Below are 22536 nucleotides of genomic sequence, written 5' to 3'. Positions count from 1 at the left end.
AGATTTGTCCGTCAGACTGCCAGATGGTGAAGCGTGATTCATCACTCCAGAGAACGCGTTTCCACTGCTCCAGAGTCCAATGGCGGCGAGATTTACGCCACTCCAGCCGACGCTTGGCTGGTCACAGATACCTTTAAAGAAATGTGACCACCATTTGCCTCATGCAGCGTGACGCATCTCCTTTGAGTTGATCAGGCTGTTGATTGTGGTCTGTGGAATGTTGTCCCACTCCTCTTCAATGGCTGTGTTGTCCCACTCCTCTTCAAGTTGCTGGATATTGGCGGGAACTGGAACACGCTGTCGTACACGCCGATCCAGAGCATCCCAAACATACTCAATGGGTGACGTGTGGTGAGTATGCAGGCCATGGAAGAACTGGGAAATGTTCAGCTTCCAGGAATTGTGTACAGATCCTTGTGACATGGGGCCATGCATTATCATACTGAAACATGAGGTGATGGTGGCGGATGAATGGCACGACAATGGGCCTCAGGATCTCGTCACGGTATCTCTGTGCATCACATTGCCATCGATAAAATGCAATTGTGTTCATTGCTTATGCTGGCCCATACCATAACCCCACCGCCACCATTGAGCACTCTGTTCACAACTTTGACATCAACAAACCGCTTGCCCACATGACGCCATACACGTGGTCTGCGGTTGTGAGGCCGGTTGGATGTACTGCCAAATTCTTTAAAACAACTTTGGAGGTATCTTATGGTAGAGAAATGAACATTCAATTATCTGGCAACAGTTCTGGTGGACATTCCTGCAGTCAGCATGCCAATTGCACGCTCCCCCAAAACTTGAGACATGTTGTGACAAACTGCACATTTAAGAGTGGCCTTTTATTGTCCCCAGCACAAGGTGCACCTGTGTAATGATCATGCTGTTTAATCAGATTATTGATATGCCACACCTGTCAGGTGGATGGATTATCTTGGCAAAGGAGAAATGCTCACTAACATGGATGTAAACAAATTTGTGCACAAAATTTGAGAAATAAGCTTTTTGTGCGTATGGAGAATGTCTGAGATCTTTTATTTCAGCTCATGAAACATGGGCCCAACACTTCACATGTTGCGTTTATATTTAGAAAGCGTTTGTCATTTCAAGGTTTATTGCCCTACTTTTGTTGAATAGTAAAACATAATTTAATATCTGTACTATGTACACCAGCAATTTATAAAACAATTTACCAGAAAATGGAGTTCCAGACCTAAACCAATGCAGCATTACCAGTTGTTTATGGCCATCTCATGAAAAATTATTACTTTTAGGCATGTCTATTAAGCAGAAATCTACATTTTGCCCTAACATTCAAGAGGTTAAGTCTTTGTGATTACTGGGATTTCCTGTACATCAAAACATAATCCATACTGCCATCTGCAATTGTTATATCAGGCACTACTCTATGCATATGAAATTGCAGTCCAAATAGGCTGTCAGTCATGAAATGGTGAAACAATGCACTCTTGAATAGCTACTAGGGCCACTACCTTAGACCAAACTACATCGTAGGTTGCATTCAGATTCTCTACCAATCTCCAGAAATGTGCACATTTTCACTCCCCCCTCATTCATTTAAAAATCATTGGTTTTTGGTGCATGCATGATTGCATGACATCCTCACAACAGTCCATTCCTTTTGAATTAATGAGGGGAATGTACAGTCGTGGTCAAAAGTTGAGAGAATGACACAAATACTAATTTTCACCAAGTCTGCGGCCTCAGTTTTGATGATGGTAATTTGCATATACTCCAGAATGTCATGAAGAGTGATCAGATGAATTGCAAAGTCCCTCTTTGCCATGAAAATGAACTTAATCCCCCAAAAACATTTCCACTGCATTTCAGCCCTGCCACAAAAGGACCAGCTGCCATCATGTCAATGATTCTCCCGTTAACACAGGTGAGAGTGTTGACGAGGACAAGGTTGGCGATCACTCTGTCATGCTGATTGAGTTAGAATAACAGACTGGAAGCGTTAAAAGGAGGGTAGTGCTTGAAATCATTGTTCTTCCTCTGTTAACCATGGTTACCTGCAAGGAAACACGTGCCGTCATCATTGCTTTGCACAAAAAGGGCTTCACAGGCAAGGATATTGCTGCTAGTAAGATTGCACCTAAATCAACCATTTATCAGATCATCAAGAACTTCAAGGAGAGAGGTTCAATTGTTGTGAAGAAGGCATCAGGGCACCCAAGAAAGTCCAGCAAGTGCCAGGACCGTCTCCTAAAGATTCAGCTGCGGGATCGGGGCACCACCAGTGCAGAGCTTGCTCAGGAATAGCAACAGGCAGGTGTGAGTGCATCTGCACGCACAGTGAGGCGAAGACTTTTGGAGGATGGCCTGGTGTCAAGAAGGGCAGCTAAGATGCCACTTCTCTCCAGGAAAAACATCAGGGACAGACTGATATTCTGCAAAAGGTACAGGGATTGGACTGCTGAGGACTGGGGTAAAGTCATTTTCTCTGATGAATCCCCTTTCCGATTGTTTGGGGCATCCGGAAAACACCTTGTCCGGAGAAGACAACGGGAGTGCTACCATCAGTCCTGTGTCATGCCAACAGTAAAGCATCCTGAGACCATTCATGTGTGGGGTTGCGTCTCAGCCAAGGGAGTGGGCTCACTCACAATTTTGCCTAAGAACACAGCCATGAATAAAGAATGGTACCAACACATCCTCCGAGAGCAACTTCTCCCAACCATCCAAGAACAGTTTGGTGACGACCAATGCCTTTTCCAGCATGATGGAGCACCTTGCCATAAGGCAAAAGTGATAACTAAGTGGCTCGGGGAACGAAACATCAACATTTTGGGTCCATGGCCAGGAAACTCCCCAGACCTTAATCCCATTGAGAACTTGTGGTCGATCCTCAAGAGGTGGGTGGACAAACAAAACCCCACAAATTCTGACAAACTCCAAGCATTGATTATGCAAGAATGGGCTGCCATCAGTCGGGATGTGGCCTAGAATTAATTGACAGCATGCCAGGGTGGATTGCAGAGGTCTTGAAAAAGAAGGGTCAACACTGCAAATAGATCTTTGCATAAACTTAATGTAATTGTCAATAAAAGCCTTTGACACGTATGGAATGCTTGTAATTATACTTCAGTATACCATAGTAACATCTGACAAAAATATCTCAACACTGAAGCAGTGAACTTTGTGAAGACAAAACTTTTGACGACGACTGTACACTTTGGGAGAAAGGTAAAGAATCAGAATGTACCAGAATGAGACATGGTGGTGGTACAGGGAAAGTCAAGCAGTGGGTTTTGAATGACTTGTGGGTCTTCCAATCAAATGAAAGGGTTTTATCTGAAGTGTTTGCAAATTATTTTATTCACGATACAGAGCATTTAGTCCCCTGCACTGTACAAGGCTAGAAAAGGTCACAGCAACGGCACACAAACATACAAAATAGTTTAACAAATTCAGTTTTAAATACATCTTGCCCTACCCTGGTACTATGCCCAACCATAGCAAAAATTGATTCAGTCAAATGTATACAATCTTATTTACAGCAGACCATTTGATCAAAGTGCTTCAGTCTTGATTCTGTTCTTAGGGGAAGAGGGTTTATGTACAATGTTTTACAAATGCTGTAGTAACATCACATTCCTTATAGAACTCATCTTCCCAGCACAGAATCGCACAAAAAAAGCTTTATAAGAATGTGCTTCTGGAGGTAATGTTCATAAGAAACTTGCATCTTTTAAGACAGTACTGCCTAAAATATGCTTTTCATAAATATTCAGAGAAACATGTCAAGTGGGGGACTGAAGGTCAGAACCAGTGTCGCTCCTGCATTGCCTCACTTCACACACAGGAGGACCAGTGTCCTGAACTAAACGCAAGGTTGTACGTAGTAGAATCTTTGAAATGTTTTAGGGCTGAGGGGGAAGGAGTGGGGATATAGAGGCCAAGCCCCAAAACCCATTGCCACTTTGGACACACTTGGTGTGAGTAGGACGCAATTCATACATCATAATCACACATCTAATGACAAAATCCCCCAGAAAACACAACTTATGCACTTCAGAAGGCATCTGGTTGTAGCTCTGTAGCTCTGCTAAAGAAGCAGAGGTCGTTGGCATGGAGACCAAAGGTTGAATAAACCGATGGGGGTCACTTGGCAGGTTGGTTATGACAAGTCATCTTCTGTATTCACCGCTGATATCTGGAAGGAAGACAAACGCACAATGGAAAGTGGTCATTTACAGGCAGAGAATCTAAACGATTTACCGATTAAGGGCTAGAGTGGTCTGGCTCCCAGTAACAATCATGAATGGGATTTCCCCCGCTTAAAATAAGCTGTTTAGTGGACGGTATGCAAGTAAATGTAAGGTGAAGAGTCACAATGCAAAAGGGATTGGAAGTGCACAACTATCATAAGTTCACACAAGCAAGTAGTTATTTACAGAAGTGACCACTCGACGGATTAAGGAGGCTACTTACTGCTGGGTATGTGTGGCCTATATTGGAGGTGTGCCTGCTGATATCAATGTTGAGGTCTTCTTCCGTGGTTTTCAGGTACACTGGATTGTCGAAGTTCATGCTCTTTTTATTCTTCAGCTGCCAGTTACGCCACATCAAGTAACCTCCTGCAGCAGCCATGGCCAGGAACACTGGGGACAGAAGACAGAAGTGGGATCAGCATAAGCAATACTGGAGTAGTTTTAAATGGTTCATATCCAGCTAGCAAGAGCTAAGGTTTCATAGCATCGGTACAATTCAAGGGTTACTTGAATAAATCACAACATTCAATCAATAACTACTACAGCTAGGAAAACCACTGAAGTATTGCTCATCCACCCACTTATCATACAGTTGAGTGTCCTTTAAAGTATGCGTCATAGACAGCTGCAGGAGAGAGGGGGACGGCAGTAACAGTGGTACTTACACACAGGGAGGATAGCCCAGGCAGCTGCAGATCCTCTAGCTGTAGAGTTCGCCTCATGGATGGATGTACTGACGTTGGCTTCTACAATAGAAAATGTTCATCTGAATGAGAGAGTCAGTCCTTTGAGGGACCATGTAATCACAGAAATGTAATATACTGGTTCATGTCTTTCTCTCTGTTAGTCTTTGTATTTAGGGTAAGATCAGTTGTAACCAGTAGTCACATTTTGTACCAAGAATAACCTTGGTACAAATAACTAAAGTACAATAAACTCAACTGGTCATGTGTAAATAATACTTATAGGAAATGGCACATGATGGGTGATATGAGAGTTGGTAGGTACATGACTTGCAAACAAGTGGGTGAATGGAAGGGGGGGAACAAAGAGGACATTAGCTTTTTTTTCCTTCCCTGTCTGTCTGCCAATGGGGTGGCTCTGTGCCCTCTGGCAACCCCCTGGGGGTCAGCTGGGCTCTGGAGCATTATATGGCCACCAGGAGCTGGCAAGGCCAGGCTGACAGACCAGTGTTTTGGCACAATCACAGTCTAAGGAAATCTACCACTTCTTTTCACCAAGGGCTCAATCAGGGAAGGAGAACTGGGGCTTACCAGCAGGGACAGGTTGGGGGACAACTTTTGGCACCGTGGTCACTTTGAACAAAAAAAACACTGGGATCAGCGCAACAAAGGCATCTTGCAAATAATAATTACAAAAAATGCCTAAACAAATTACTTAAAAAGCAGGCTAATCAAATAAATCCACTACAGATAAAATGCAATATTTGTTACTTTAATTATGGTCATTCATTATGCATGCATCCACTGGCTAATTGTAGAAGTCACTTAAAAATCTGCCGTTAAACATTCCTGGGTGGATGGCAATAATAGCTACTTCCAAAATCTACTTAGACATTCCTGTACTGTCAAACACTCCAGGCATCTTTACATGACTGACCAACTTCCCATCACCACACCACCTCACAACCCCCCTAGTAGCAGGCTGCAAGCTTATAGGCTAATCACCATGACGATGGGTAGCACAGGGGAGCCAGACCAGAGTCATTCTAGAGTGAAATTAAATAATTGACATCTGTTAATTAAGAACCCAAAGGCCATGAAACTAGATTACTGGGGTCCTGATTCATGGCTATGGTTGTAGCCAGGACACGCATGCAGCCCCAGCCACACAAGGCAGGCAGGCGGGCGGTTGACATCTTTACCTTGGGGGTCAGTGGGACGTATTAGAGTTTTCCCATCATCCTTTGAGGGAGCTGAAGGTGTCACTGTCATAATAAGAGAACAGAGTATTGTAATGCTTTGGCAAAACTTAAAATCATAGCTTCACATTCTGACTACAGAAATGCTTGTTACCATGCAACATATGGGACTTTTTCATGTTACATGATGTCACAAATTAATTCCTAGCGGAAAAACAGGAAAAGCGAAGCACAGACGCAAAGAAGTGTTTGAAAAAATGTGCAGAAGTGATCCAAAATTACTAGTGGGAAATAACACCTATTTTCTATACTACTGAATAACTAACCAAAAGAGCCTTGTTCAGAGATTCAATGGCCAAAATAATTGGGGAAAAAAGCTGGAAATGTTAGGGCCTATAGTGCTCTATAGTAGTGCCAAAACTGAAGGCGGCTCATGTATGAGTATGAATGGCATGAACAAAATGAAGCAGGAATCATGTGACGCAGGAGAGACCATGATTATATGAGATCAGACAAAATATTAAATCACCATATTTTACTCATAACTGGGCCTAAATCACCCCACAAAAAAAAGTATCTGATTCATGGATAATTTAATACAGATCTTTGAGTAATAAAAGCAGACTACACTCTGCATGACAAGTATAACGGTATTTTAGACGATAGATCTTGCTTAATGTCAGTGGGGTGCACAGCCTGAGAGCCATGCCCCGCTAGTACCCTCACTAAGCAAATTCGGCCCCTTTATCTCACTCAAATGAAAAGCATCAAGCACACTGTCTATAGCCTAGCATTCCATCAATTACCAGGCAAGACAAATTCATTCAGTTAGCTTCTATTTGGTTATAAAACATGTTGCTTTCTGGATGAAACCTAAAAACCTGTATATAAAGCATTCATCAAGTGACAGGGGTCCCTCTTATTGGCCCCTACAATAACCCCCAGTCCCCTCCGCACCCTGGGTGGTTCATTCATTCAAAGGGAGTTTAAAAGCCCGGTGCCATCTCAACTATATTCCCAAACATCAGTGGCTCTGAGGGGGGAAGAAAAGCACATTGGAGACTAAAGCGGAACACAGAGGCTTCAGCAGGGCAGGGGGACGGAGCAGAAAGCAGGCAAACAGAGGCTTCAGCAGGGCAGGGGGAAGGAGCAGAAAGCAGGCAAACAGAGGGACAGACAACCTGGCTACAGCTGTCAGGCTTCACAAGCAACACATCTGAACGTCAACACACACAAAGGGAGGGGAAAGAAATGCTTGGGTGACAGAACGGGAATTAAAGGCCTCTAAAGAGAGAGGGCTCTTAGGAGAAAAAAAAACGCCCACAGCATCAGACAGTTTAACACCTCACTGCCCGATCGGATGTTGTTAACGTTACAGTACTTGCCTGGTCTACAGTAAAGGCCATTTGAAGCGAGCGCCTGGTCTTGCGGACACACGCACGTGTATTTGGGGGAGTATTTGTTGATCTGTGGAGCTGGCAGGCACATGTAAGCACAGCCGCCGTTCTGACCCTTCTCATTGCACCAGTTTGTCCCTGTGTGGAATCAAAATGGAGGGAACCAGTTAGCCACTGCCTGTGCCCCGTACTTCTAGGATACATTACGTAAAGACCTATGATACTTTGCCTCTAAAAAGGCAGATCAACTTAGTCACTCCTACATGACAGCATTTTGATCTCCTAAAATGTCCTAGTCTGTTTTTTAAACAGTGCTCTGGCATTTAGAGGCTAGCCAGTTAGATAGGGAAATGTCAAAAACAAGGATCCTTCCATGCACTGAGGGTTACAGGGGTCAGTGGAGTTGACTTATGAGGGTTACTTAGGAGTGTGGAGCTGTGAATTTCACAGAGGCAGCAAACACAGCCCTCTCTCCCAAGCCACTGTGGTCTAGGCTAACTAATATAGCCCTGTCTCTCCCAAACCCCAGTGATCAGGCTAACATCTGGCAGCCTTACCAGACAGCTGGATTAGCTCGTGGTAAACAATGATGTCCTGTGGCTCGTTTAGATTGCTTGCCAGGGTAATCACGTCAGAGCCTGTGAACTTGTTTGCTCCGTAGATCGCCTCGTTCTCCCCATCTGTCCAAAACACTCGATCCTGAAACAAATCACAGTCACACACTAAACCCCAGAGCAGATGCCAGTAGAAATGGCTTGGGACTAATGCTTCAGAGAAGGAAAGACTTTGAAACTGAACAGCTATTTATTCTAATAGTTTGACAGAATTACTGTCACACGCCACCAGGGGTCAATGCCGTTGATCCCCACACATTTGGAGCAAATCATGGGCTTTACAGTATGCAGAAACCAGTTTTTGTGAAACCAACTGAACAGAGACATAGCAAATTACCAATTATGAATGTCTATAAAAGCATGCGTTTGCTAGGTAGCATTAACAACATGAGAAACAATCAAATTGTAGATGCAAAACAAACTACAAATCAACCATCAATTTACCTGCCAGTATATTAGGCTGGAGTTACACAAAGCAACTTTCACACACTTTTTTATATATATATATATATATACACACTTCACCACCCCTACCGCCCAGCACCTCATCAAGTTCCATAGCCGTACCTCGAACACAGTGACAGCGAAGGGGTGAGCAAGGTAGTCTGGGGACTGCAGCACTTTCCTCCGGTTGTCGCCATTCAGGTCGACGCTAGAGAGCATGTGCAACTTTGAGTCCACCCAGTACAGTCTGCTCTTGATCAGGTCTAAGAGAAGGAAATTAATATACATGTTTATCACACCCTGTAGCCGTGAAAGCAATTGAACCTGTTCAAAGGGTAAATGCACATTAGGTATAATGCAGTGACAGGACAATCAAACCAGCTTTACCCACCCAGGGTGATTCCATTGGGCCACTGAATATCAGTCTCGACCAGGACCTGCCTGTCAACCCCATTCATGCCAGACTTTTCAATCTTTGCTGGTTCACCCCAATCTGACCAGTACAGGAATCTAGAACACCAGCAGAGAGGAGATCCAATCATTATGAGGGTTCAAAAAGGTGGAAGCATTCAGAAACTGTTCAAGAGAAATGTGGACCCCAGAAAACTTTACCCAGAGAGTGGATCCACAGCGATGGACGCAGGCTCTTTCAAACCACTGTCGAAGAGAACTTTTCGCTTGGTGCCGCTGAAGTTGGCCACTGCTATGGTCTTTGTGCCGAGGTCGGACCAGTAGATGTTCTTATAGATCCAGTCTACTGCGATCCCCACTGGTGTCTGGACGTTGTCTATCACCTTCACATGACTTCCTACGTCTCCTCGCTTATCCAACACCGTGCTGGAAAGATATGGGGGTGAGAAACATTTTGGTATTCGGTTTGAGTTGACTCATATTGACCCAAAAACGTAGGTTGTAGGGTTGAATGGTTTATTGCTGGGAAGTATAGCAAACATATGCTCAGTGAACTTTGGCCCTGATTACCATGTACAAATGCTTTCATACGTCTGTCAGAAACCAGTGATAACAGGTCAAGGTTGAGGTGAACACAGACTCCCTCATGATAATAGACCATCTATGGGCTTAGACTTGTGGGTGTGATGGGACATGTTTTGACCGGAAGATGAGACCTGTAGCTACCTGAAGATGGCCCTCTGGCTCAGGTCAGCCCAGAAGAGCCTCTGCTGGGTGAAGTCTGCATCTAGTGCCACTGTGTTCCGCAGCTGCTCCACGATCTGTGTGTACTCCCTCCTCTCCAGACCCAGCTTCCGGATGTCCCTCCGGTTAGTGAAGATCAGACAGGGCTCCGTGCCTTGAGGGGGAGAGGGAGCCACAGACACTCATTCATAATGACAATACAATGGAGCCTTTTAAGTCTGTCCTCGTGTTAGAACAACACTAATCATGAGTCACTGAGTCAGAGACAGCACCAAAACATCCCAGCTGGACTTCTCAGATCAAGGTTGTTGTAAACGATATCATTGCTATTCTATTTGAACTTGGATTCCATTATAGGTGTTTTGTAAAATATATATTTGAAGCAGCTTGAGAATTAAAATGCATTGATCAGGACAGAGCGACATGGAAGAGTACAGAGTCCGTTGGATCGGATACAAAACTGCACCCATTAGTGATGCTGCTTCCCTCTAGCGCGCCAACATCTGCTTACGCATCCCTCTACCGTGTGCTCCTGGTGGTACAGTATGGCGTATACTTGACAGGGTGAGCCAACTTACCCACAGCCTTGCAAACTCCTGTGGTGGGGTCCATCTGGTAACTGTTGTGGCACTCACACTTATACCCTCCCTTCAGGTTGATACAGATCTGACTACAGATCCCAGGATTCATACACTCATTGATGTCTGAAGGAAGGGAAAAACAGGAAGAGTCACCCACAGAGTAGGAGGTCAATTAATTTAGTTGTGAATAGTAAGTCAAATGTAAAAGAGATCAGGGTGGATCTTAAAATGTAGTAAGTCTCAATACCCCATTACAAATATCAACTGAAAATGCCTTTCTTTCGTATGAGAGTTAATATCAAATAGTGTATGGGTTAATCATTGGATATGGCACCTACCCCCACAGGTCTTGCGGTCTATGAGCTGCAGTCCAGGGGTGCAGTCACACTCGTAGCCAATCACCATGTCCCTGCAGATGTGGGAGCAGCCTCCATTGTTCAGCAGACACTCATTCAGGTCTGAAACGTGAACAGAAGAACGGTGGTTACTAATGCCCTTCGTTCACAAACAAAGGCCTGCCTGAAATCAATGACATCAGTGGACTGGCTTTGGCTGGCTGAATGATAGTGAACTAATGGGATTGCTGTAGTGTAGGATGAGTTGGACAAGGATAATATGAGGTAGCCTCCATGGGACAGGTCAAAGATGTATAGTATTTTACACACCAATAGCCAAAATACTTGTATCAATCCCATAATGTTCAGCAGCCTACAACCAGCGCATTATTGCAACTTGCAAGGCAAGCTAACCCACTTTAGTGAATGCACTCATGGTTCTTCATCGTGAATAAACAAAATCACAAGACAACATACTAACTGAACTCAACCGCTCATCACTTCTACTGCTTAATAAAACATGTTTGGTTCCTCTCATCCACTTACTGCACTCTTTGATGGGCTCGTCACTCCAGTCAGGACAGTCCCGGGCCTTGTTGCACACTTTACTCATCTCTATACACTCTCCACTCCGACACTTGAACCTGTCAGGGCCGTTGCACTGCGTCACTGGGTCGTGAAAGAGAAAGTGACATTACAAACTGGTGATACTGGAATGTTACACAAAGAGGTACAGGTGGTATAATGGAAGTGGGTGTAGGAGTTTGAGACTCAACCATCTGCAAATGTTGTGCATGTCCCCCATAGGAACACGGAGGTGTGCTTAATTGCAGGTGCAACCAAAGCAATTAATTTGAGGGTTTAAAGTCAATACTTCGATAACCACATTACTGTAGTCTGAATATAAAATTATAGTATTTATTGAGCATCTTTTAATCCAATTCATACAGGAATAACTGAACACTGAAGCAAAAATTACCTTGTTTAGGAAATGTTCTGTAGTGTAGCAACAATTATTTATTTTTTAAGTACATTCATTTGGAATGACATTACTTCTGGTTGAACACTCACAGTTTTTACAGTTGACTTCATCGGTGCCATCTGCACAATCACGGAAGCCGTTGCACTGTCTGCTGCCGTGGACACAATTGCCGTCCTCACACTTGAACTGGTCTGGCCTGCAGGTACGAACAGCTGGAGAGGAGAGGACACACAGAACTGTTAGTTAGACCATTAACCCTTACTCACTCACATTTCAGCCCATATACGCCAACCACCATCATTACTCTATTTGCACTATCATAATGCCTACACCACAGTCATAACCATGAAAAACAGATAAACTCTTGACAGCTGCTATGAACACTGAGTATAGAGACAAGGATGCATTTTACGACCAGATCCTTTTATTGCAATATAGTATAATTGCAATAGAAGGCTCCATTTATGACTATATGAAACCAGTGCAATCTGACATGTGCAGCAGAAAAACAGAAGTAACCAAAAACAATGTACATCGGCTGGCCTGCTGGAACATGCAGGTGGTCTGATTAAGTCTCTCCACACTTACGACAGTTGGCTTCGTCACTGCCGTCCTTGCAGTCGGGGTCCCCGTCACAACGCCACTTGCGGTGGATGCACTCCCCAGACCCACACTGCATCTCGCTGGGTGAACATTTAGCCGGTGGCGTGGGGTGGCGACCACAGCGCTGAGGGGATTCGTCCGATTGGTCCTGGCAATCCACGTCATCGTCGCACACCCAGCTGCCAGGGATACAGGTGGCGTTGCCACACTGAAACTCGCTGGGGCCGCAGGACGACGGGGCACACTCCTGCTCGTCACTCCCGTCACCACAGTCGTCCTCGCCGTTACACACAAAGTTACGAGAGATGCAGCGGCCGCTTGCACAGGTAAATTCCAGCGAGGCACACGTGATGTTACCTGTGTGAGTGAACGGAGTACTCAGTACTGTGATGCTAATGTAGGAATCAACAACCATGTACTCCTAAATTAACGTGTTGCTTGGATTCATTCCAAAACACAGTAAGGAAATACATCTAGTGGTTTGTGAGGGACACCGCTCTTCCTATGGCTACATGGAAAATCAACTCACCACAGTTAATTTCATCCTCTCCGTTATCGCAGTCCTTCTCTCCATCACACTTCCAGAAGACTGGGATGCATTGGGTGGACCCCGCCCCACAGCTAAACTCATTCACACGGCAGGTCCTGGTGTCTGCAGAGCATGTGGATGGAGAGGGAGTTAATTTATAGACCTTTAGTCCTTTCCCAAGTGCTTTGGATACCCATGTCAATTGATCTCGATATGTTCAACAAGATTAGATTGATGATCAGTGTGTACACTCCATCACTCTTTACAGGGTCTGTACTATATAGATCTGATTACTAATGCTTCCTTAACTAGGCTATTGGAGTCCAGAGCATGTCTTCGAGCCCATTGAAAACATTTACAAGCCTCTATCTAGAGTGGCTATTGACAATGCCTGATGGTTAGGGATCAAACCTGGAGGAATTTAATACTTTAAATCACAGATTTCAATCCATCAGGAACTGATCTACTAATCATACCATTGAAGCAGAGGAGAAACACAACAGACGATTAATACGTAACTTGGACATGGAAAGGTCTGGTAAGAGTGCTTGCTACCAAATCAATGATACTCAATTTCTCTGAGGAATGCACATGAAAGCATGCTGGGCTGTATCAGTCAGCAGAGCTTGTGAAGCATTAGATCCACATCAGAGAAGCCAACCCATACTGCTCCTAATGTAACATCACATACACTGGGCTCAGACAGAGTAATGTATGATGGCAGATGAAAGGACAGACATGCTGCGTCGGAAATATTCTTAACGTCTCATCTAACCTAATGCACTTCTGGGAGGGAATTGCTCAATAGCCAACTGCTTCTAAGAAAACGAAATAAAATTCGGAAGACTTAAGAGTTCCTCTAGTATGGTGTATTTAAGTGTGGTGAGTGGTGACTCACATTCTCACACAAACATTTCCATGCGTACTGACAGACAGCTTTCCAACAGCTGGTCAAACAAACCAGTGATATGACGTCTTGACCTGCACGTACACACGAACCACCCCAAATATGACTGACACCCTGCTCATTGTGTACTTCAGTGGAATACATTGCTGCTGCCTACATCATTGGGAACAATCCCATTTGGAACATTAAATTAAGGTTCTTAATGTGGCCACCTGGTGTCTCTATGCAAGTCGAACTATGTGAAGTGTGAGAGGGTGAATGGAGGACATGCACTTAAAGCAGTATTGTGGAAAGAGCCAGAGTAACCTGATCCAATCTTGATCCAAAGCCATATCCACAAACTGACACAGCTGTTGCATTGGCTGACAGTGGGAAGCACATGGTGAAACTGTGATTAAATGCCTCCGAGTGAGATTGACAACCTGATCCATTTATTATGGAAGAGGCCATTTAACCCAGCTCTTCCTCATACTGCAAGTGAAGGCAAAAAGTTTAAACATTTCTTTTAGACAGGCATACAATTCTCAATATAACAAACTGAATATGACGATCTGAAGGAAAAGGAGCCCCAATCTGGGACTGGCTGGTTCCAGATGACTTACGGCACACTTCTACGCTCTCGTCAGAGCCATCCTCGCAGTCTGGCTCACCGTCGCAGTGCCATCTCTTGGGGACGCATTGGCCATTGCGACAGACAAAGTCCACCTCCGCACAGGTCTTCCGAACTGCAAAGGCATCGAGTGCGTTAGATACAGTATGCTAGCTTCAGAATGGAAAACCAACAGTAAGTGAAACATCTTCGTCTTTCAGTGTGAGGCCAAAATCAGCTCCCAAGTTAGATTCCTGCCAACCATGTACCACAAATAAGAGCCAGAAGATCCAGACTGAACCAATATAAAGGACTGACAATGTGCCCTTTAAATCCTAGTCACTATAGTGTATATTTAGTATAGTGGTCTATTGCAGGGTTTTCCAAACACGGCAGGGTTTTCCAAACACAGTCTGGGCCCCCCCCACCCCCCAGGTGCACGTTTTGGTTTGTGCCCCATCACTACACAGCTGATTCAAATAATCAAAGCTTGATGATGAATTGGTTATTTGAATCAGCCGTGTAGTGCTAGGGCAAAAACCAAAACGTGAACCATGGGGGGCCCAAGGACCAAGTTTGGGAAACCATGGTCTATTGCACTGAGCATAATATTATTTGGCAAACAGACCTCTACAATGGCAAGCCACTCACCCTCCCACTTACCCCACCCTATTTTCAGTCACTTCATGTCCACTGTGTTAAAGGGCCTCCTCACAGGTCATTCCTCCCTGTGATTAGAATGGCAATAAGTGGCAGAGGCCCATCTTACTATTATGGAAGTCACATCAACATTAATGTCACCACGGCTGTGTTGGTAATGTATACAGTCCAAAGAGGGAGCCAGGGCAGAGAGAGACAAAGGAAACAGATGGGCAGGTAATCCATAGTAACCCAAACACTGAGACGGTTATGTCAGCACAGATTTAATTGAGAGACCGCACCACACATCCCTTTCTATGGCAACCTCTTCTTTCCCTCAATCACTCGCAGTCTCATCCACCATGACCCAGATATCACAGAGAATCAAGGAGAAACTCAGTTTGCCCAGATGGGGCTCGTTTGTGCGTCTCCGTCACTGCCATTTTTAGCTCTCCAGAACCGCTGCCACTTAGACCAGGTCATGTTAACCCTGGTGGACTCAGTCACAGCACCAATGGGGCCAAGATAACGAGGGAAGTTTTCTAACACAGTAGGCTATGCCACTGATTTGATGAAATTGTGCGAAATGCGGTTTGTGTGTGTCTCACCACAGGTGTGCTCGTCACTCCCGTCGGAGCAGTCCTCATCCCCGTCACACTGCCAGACAGACGGGATGCAGCGGCCGTTCCCACACTGGAACTGACTGGGCTCACATTCTGTCTTTGATCCTGGAAGGAACAAGGAAACAAGGAAATAAAGATTACACAACAAAACCATCATGTAGAACTAGCGTACACGGCTCCAGGCCTCAAGGACTACAATGTTCCATCTTGTTTGTCACTAAATTGAAAGTCCTCTGACCTGCGTTGTGTTTGTAGGACACAGAAAACAAAATAAGCCATTACTATATGGACACATGGTTAAGCCATGACTGAAATTCTAAATGACTGTCTATGGGTTAATATTGATAGGGAGTTCATTTGACATCACCAATGACCCAATGTGCTGTAGGTACCAGCCAGCTACAGTAAAACATGGTATATGGCTCCTGTATGACAGAGTGGCTGTTGCCAGCTAGCCACGAGCCTGTGCAGAGAGGAGAAAGTACAGCCATACCATGTCTAATAACCCCCTGCTCCTCAGAGTGTGCCTGAGTGATCATTTGCTCAGCATGGGATACTTCTGCAGCAGGGAGCTAACAGACCTGTGTGATGGGAGGCCAATAGCACCAGCACAAAAGTCTGCCTGGGACTGAGTAGTAATTGTCCTGGGCAGTGGCCATAGGATGTGTCCGAAATGGAATCCTATTCCCTAAATAGTGCACCCTCTTTTGAACAGAGGCGCTAGTCAAAGGTAGTGCCCTAAATAAGCAATAGGGTGCCATTTTCAGACACAGCCATTTTCTAAACAAGCCAGCAGATCAGGCTCTTGAAGGGTAGAATGCCAAAGAATGATCAAGAGGGTTATATAAAGCAGAGCGCTTGCAGTGTGGACATTAGCATAAGTCTCAGGGGCACTACCAAACAAGAGACTGATATGGGTCCACATACACTCAGGCCTACACATAGTATAGAGATTACATTAATCAGTGCCACTCATGCCCAAACCTTCCAATGATAGTTCAAGGCTGAAGGCAAGGACTGGTGCACAGCAGCAGTGCTACTGGAGTGGATTACACTACAGCTAAACCCATAACCCCCAAACCGCCACCAGAATAATAAGGCTGGTCCTGAGTGGCAGGGCATCAACAAAATGATGTCCCAAGCCAAAACAAATGGAGACTTGCATAATCACACACTATGGAGGCTTAATCATGTGAATATTAGTCAACTGTATAGGTCCTACTGCTCATCTGTTATATGGAGCAAGGACAGTTCACAGCAGGAGTAAACTCATCAGATGAGTCTCTGCTATTGTACCACATTTTGTGCTGCGGTTGCTTCACTGAAAAGTGAACGTGTCAGCGAGCCTGGGGCAGCGGGTCTGTGCTTACTGAATGTTGATTATTTTTTTTACTATCATGGTGATAGTAGGCAATAACTTGGAGGTATACTGAACAAAAATATAAACGCAACAAGATTTTACTGAGTTACAGTTCATATAAGGAAATCAGTCATTTGAAATAAATTCATAAGCCCCTAATCTATGGATTTCACATGACTGGGAATACAGATATGCATCTGTTGGTCACAGATACCTTTAAAAAAAATGGGCCTCAGGGTCTCGTCACGGTATCGCTGTGCGTTCAAATTGCCATAGATAAAATGCAATTTGCAATGTGTTCGTTGTCTGTATGCCTGCCCATACCATAACCCCACCGCCACACTGGGGCACTCTGTTCACAACGTTAACATCAGTAAACCACTTGCCCACACAGTCTGCGATTGTGAGGCCAGTTGGACACTGCCAAATGTTCTAAAACAACATTGGAGACTGCTTATGGTAGAGAAATTAACATTCAATTCTCTGGCAACAGCTCTGGTGGACATTCCTGCAGTCACCATGCCAATTGCACGCTCCCTAATAATAATAATATAAATAATATGCCATTTAGCAGACGCTTTTATCCAAAGCGACTTACAGTCATGCGTGCATACATTTTTTTTTTTTTTTTTTGTGTATGGGTGGTCCCGGGGATCGAACCCACTACCTTGGCGTTACAAGCGCCGTGCTCTACCAGCTGAGCTACAGAGGACCTCCCTCAAGTTGAGACATTTTTGACGTACCGATTCCATGGCATAGTGTTTATGAACTGATACGCAAAACGACGCCGGATTCAAAACTTTGAATTTATATGGGGGATTCCATCTTCCCAGCTCTGCAGATTTGGCTGCGAAGAGACAGAATCATTAGATCATTTGTTTTGGTACTGTCCATTTGTGGCTTATTTTTGGTCACAGGTCCAAGAATGGCTGAAGGATTGTAATATTTACCCTGCAGATAGCACTACTGGGTGATCTGAAATGTCAGTCAATCGATCAATAACATAATAATACTTTTAGCAAAAATGTTTATTTTCAATTTACAATCTGTAGAAACAATGAGAATAGAAGGTTTCAGAACTTTTGTGAAACATCACAGTACAGTTTAAAAATATATGGCAAATATAAATCCAATATGGATGTGTTAAGAGACAGATGGGAGGTGTTGAATGGAGCTGAAGGATTGGACTAATAACTAAAAACGAATAACAGCCAGATAACTAACGTAGGGCATGCTGTGTCCATAATAAGTATATAGGTTCGTTTTTTAAAAGTAGGCCTACTGACGCCAATTGGCATCTTGCTGATCATCGGTCTCATTCTTCACCAGTTTCAAATGAATTGTAGACTTCTCATCAAGTGTTTGCAATTGTGCAAATCATTAATAGCAGAGAGTCTGAGAAACACTCCATGAAATACGTAATTTGTGTTAGACCAATGTTATTGTGAAATGTATGGTTAATACTCAACTAACCCGTTTCATAATTAAAGCTAGAGCGCAAACATTAACATTAAAACTGGTGTAGGTAGGCCTAGGCTACTTTTATATTTAATTTTAGACCACTTTTAATTGAGTAAGAAAATTGACATTTCAAAAATGTGCATCTCTTTCATTTAGGCCTATTGTCTAATTTGATTGAAAATAAGTTAATTTCCAGTCGCCACTTACTTTGGCCGTCTGTAGTCCCCGTCCCCTGTGGTAGCCTACAGTGACGACAACGCGCCTTTGAGCACTATTGGTCTCAGTATCACAACCAAAATAGAGAATAAAGCCTAGGTCCTAGGATACAGCTCCATTTTAATTAGGTCAACGAGAATCTAAATTTGCGTACAGTCACACTCAATTCACGAAGTAAAACAATCTGTGAGATGCAACAACAAAAGCCCCTCAGCTGACACTAACAAATGTCATTTTCACGCTGTGGCAAAACATTTCCCTTCATGCTCAATGACAAATCTAAACACACTTCATAGATGGCCTACATACCGGTAGGGTAGGCTAATATAGACTAGCGCTTAATCGTCAATGCCATGCACCGCAATCTAGCAGGAGTCCGCAAATAATCACCGTCATCTGTTCTTTATAAATTACACCCCCCACCCCTAGTGGAGAATGCGGTGTTGCTACGTTGTCCCACTGCCTAGTGTTTCACACACACCATATCAATCCATTGAAGGCTCGCCCCAATCTTCAGGAATAAATAAATAAATTATCACCGGTGGAAAATTCTGTAGCCTACAGAGCGCGAATGTTAAAGAGAAGAGTCCAAATAAACAATGTTCCTACATTAATATATCAATTTCAGGTTCATTGTAACCAAACCAATTACCCAAACTGAACATTTTTAAAAGAATATGCTATATTTTTCCAAGTATAACGACGGCGTAGCCTACATAAACACAGGCAAAGGCCTTTTGCCTGACCGCATTTAAATGACCGACTCCTCCAGACTGAAAGCAATTATTAAGAGTTTTTCAATCAAACCTTGGCATTTTATTGGAAACTGCAAATGTTGGAATAAAACAATACGCTGAGGGCACTATGAAAACCCGTCTGCCCGTGTGTACGTCTTGGGCCATATTCATAGAACGAAAGCAAGATTGAGTATTATAATTGCCGCTGTCATTCCTGTGTAAATAAAGCATAGGCAGGTGTAATGGGCATAACCAACCCGGTGTTGTACGGTCACATTGAGATACACCACGATTAATAACCACAAAACGTTTTGCAATCTAAAATTAGGCTACTTACCGTGTACAAAACCACACTGCTGAAGACATATTGGTAGGATAAGGAGCCCCAGAATAGACGTGACCATTTCGCGGTGTAGCCGGGCAGTGTGAGCTGGCCTCGTCGTTCTGCGCGGATATTCACACTGCTAAGGATAAGACGCCTATCTGGAGCAAACGGAAACCAGCGCCAACCACGCGCTTTTTTTTTATCTCATTTAGGCAACACCGTTCAGGCTCTCCCTCCTCTCAAGCTGGTCATCGAGCTGCAAGCCATGTCCTAATTTACTGATAACGTCAACCTGCACCAAACAACCGCGCCAGCAGAGCTGTGTGTGAGCTTTTTCCCCCTTAAAAATTCCATTTTACAAAAAAGTAACCCTTTCCCTGCCCACGAGTGATGTTAGGCTTTGTGTAATGCTATTCTGATGGAAATTGTTTTGATTCATATGATATTACATTTAATAACTGTAGCCTAGATGAAAATGTCTGTATGATTGTCAAGCGTCAATTGTGGTTAGCTGAGTGATTGATTCTGCTAATTGGTTAATTGATTGATTACCAGGCAATTTAGTGTGAGTGGGACATATCACTGGCCAGACTTCATGGGACTGTTGATATAAAATCAATTATCTAACCAATAATGGGACATAATTGCAGTAATTGCAGTCAATTTACAGATCAATTGAACATACTGTATGAAAAGTGAAAGGGTGCAATGAAAGCCAGCCACTACAGGGGTCAATGTGGACCAGCTTTTGTGTTTAGCCTAGAAGTTGCAGATATCTCCTTCTTGTTATCCATCCACTTGTTTTTTATCATGAAGACTATTGGCCTGCTGATGAATCTCCCTGCAACTTGCCTGTTCTGTAATAGTAGTGGTGTACCGGTAACACTGCTGGAGGCACTTTCTGTCCTAGATTCTTCAGGCAGCCCAAAACAAAACTGTAATACTGTGCATCATCATGGGATCTCTCTCTTTCCTTCTCTCTTTCTTTCTCTCACTCTCTCTCGCTCTCCATAATTACAAATCCATAATTTAGTGCTGTTTGAAAACATAAACCCAAGATTTAGTGTTATTTGAAAACATAAACCCAAGATTTAGTGTTATTTGCTAACATAAACCCAATATTTAGTGTTATTTGCAAACATAAACCCAAGATTTAGTGTTGTTTTGCAAACATAAACTCAAGATTTAGTGTTATTTGAAAACATAAACCCAAGATTTAGTGTTATTTGCAGACTTTGATGTTCAGATACTGTACCATCGACACATACACTGAGTGTACAAAACATTAAGAACATCTGCTCTTTCCATGACATAGACTGACCAGGTGAAGCTATGATCCCTAATTCATGTCACTTGTTGAATCCACTTCAATCAGTGTATTAAACCTTGAGACAACTGAGACGTATTGTTTATGTGTGCCATTCAGAGGGTGAATGGGCAAGACAAAATATTTAATTGCCTTTGAACAGGGTATGGTAGCAGGTGCCAGGCACACCGGTTTGAGTATAGGAAGAACTGCAATGCTGCTGGGTTTTTAACGCTCAACAGTTTCCTGTGTGTATCAAGAATGGTCCACCACCCAAAGGACATCCAGCCAACTTGACACAACTGTGGGAAGCATTGGAGTCAACATGGGCTAGCATCCCTGTGTCATGCCTTTGACACCCGAATGGCGCAGTGGTCTAAGGCAGTGCATCTCAGTGCTTGAGGCATCACTACAGAACCCCTGGTTTGATTCCAGGCTGTATCACAACCGGCTGTGATTGGGAGTCCCATAGGGCGGCGCACAATTGGCCCAGCGTCGTCCGGGTTTGGCCGTTGTAGGCCGTCATTGTAAATAAGAATTTGTTCTTAACTGACTTGCCTATTTAAATAAAGGTAAAATAGAAATAAAATAAAAAAAACACCTTGTAGAGAACTCAATATTAAGAAGGTGTACCTAATGTTTTGTACACTCAGTGTACATTTCCAGTGTAGCAAACAAGTAAACTCAGGTTAAATAGTATGGATTGGAAAAGTTGTGCTATCTTAGATTGAAGGTGAAATGGTGTGTGTGCACAATTCTGAATCAAGTTAATACTCCCCTAACTCCAGTGATATAACATTTTCTACAAGAATTACGAGACATGCCTCCCGAATGGCGCAGCGATTTAAGGCACTGCATCGCAGTGCGTCATTACAGCCCTGGGTTCGATCCAAGGCTGTGTCACAGCCGGCCGTGACCGGGAGACCCATGAGGCGGTGCACAATTGGCCCAGCGTCATCCAGGTTAGGGGAGGGTTTGGCTGGACGGGATGTCCTTGTCACATCGCGCTCTAGCGACTCCTTGTGGTGGGCCGGGCACCTGCAAACTGACTTCGGTCGCCAGTAGTACGGTGATTGGTGCGGCTGGCTTCCGGGTTAAGCGAGCAGTGTGTCAGGAAGCAGTGCGGCTTGGCAGGGTCTTGTTTCAGAGGACGCATGGCTCTCGACTTTCGCCTCTCCCGAGTCCATATGGGACTTGCAGCGATTGAACAAGACTGTAACTACAAATTTGGGAGAAAAAGGGGTAAAAGTTATTTTTTTAAATTGCGAGACATAACCAAAAGATCTGTAGTTTTAACATCAAATATAATTTAATGGCGTCAATTTCCACTGCCAACTAGCTTTTAAAATGTTCAATTTAATGGATTTTGACATATTGGATGCTATCATTCTTGCAGTGTTGTCTGTAGGCGCCCAATATTCTCTGTTAATTAATTCACAGCGCCCAATATTCTCTGTTAATTAATTCACAGCGATGGATTCTCGTAATCCTGCCTTCATAAATTCTCATTTGCATTAGTGTTCGTTCTCACTGAATCCCATTTAATGAACCAGTTTAAGAACAGTGCACTAATATCCTGTGCTGATAATGTGGTGATGCTAGTG

General features: G+C 43.9%; 1 protein-coding gene across 1 annotated transcript; it reads right to left on the bottom strand.

Annotated features, from left to right (window-relative positions):
• Nucleotides 1-3333: 3333 nt before the first annotated feature.
• On the bottom strand, nt 3334-19935 carry LOC311128222 (very low-density lipoprotein receptor-like). The gene is made up of 20 exons (XM_084160256.1): nt 19639-19935; nt 15513-15632; nt 14279-14401; nt 12770-12892; nt 12226-12597; nt 11727-11849; nt 11202-11324; nt 10659-10778; nt 10318-10443; nt 9722-9893; nt 9197-9421; nt 8976-9094; nt 8708-8847; nt 8084-8225; nt 7515-7664; nt 6133-6195; nt 5522-5563; nt 4913-4993; nt 4468-4637; nt 3334-4189 (listed from the first exon to the last, which is right to left on the bottom strand). Exons 1-20 carry the CDS (start codon nt 19703-19705, stop codon nt 4154-4156), a joined length of 2637 nt encoding a protein of 878 aa, XP_084016382.1. The 5' UTR covers nt 19706-19935; the 3' UTR covers nt 3334-4153.
• Between the last annotated feature and the right edge of the window lie 2601 nt (nt 19936-22536).

This window comes from Coregonus lavaretus, assembly GCF_964263955.1.
Source record: "Coregonus lavaretus genome assembly, chromosome: 4".
NCBI classification, from domain to species: domain Eukaryota; kingdom Metazoa; phylum Chordata; class Actinopteri; order Salmoniformes; family Salmonidae; genus Coregonus; species Coregonus lavaretus.
This window is presented reverse-complemented; position numbering and strand designations above follow the sequence as displayed.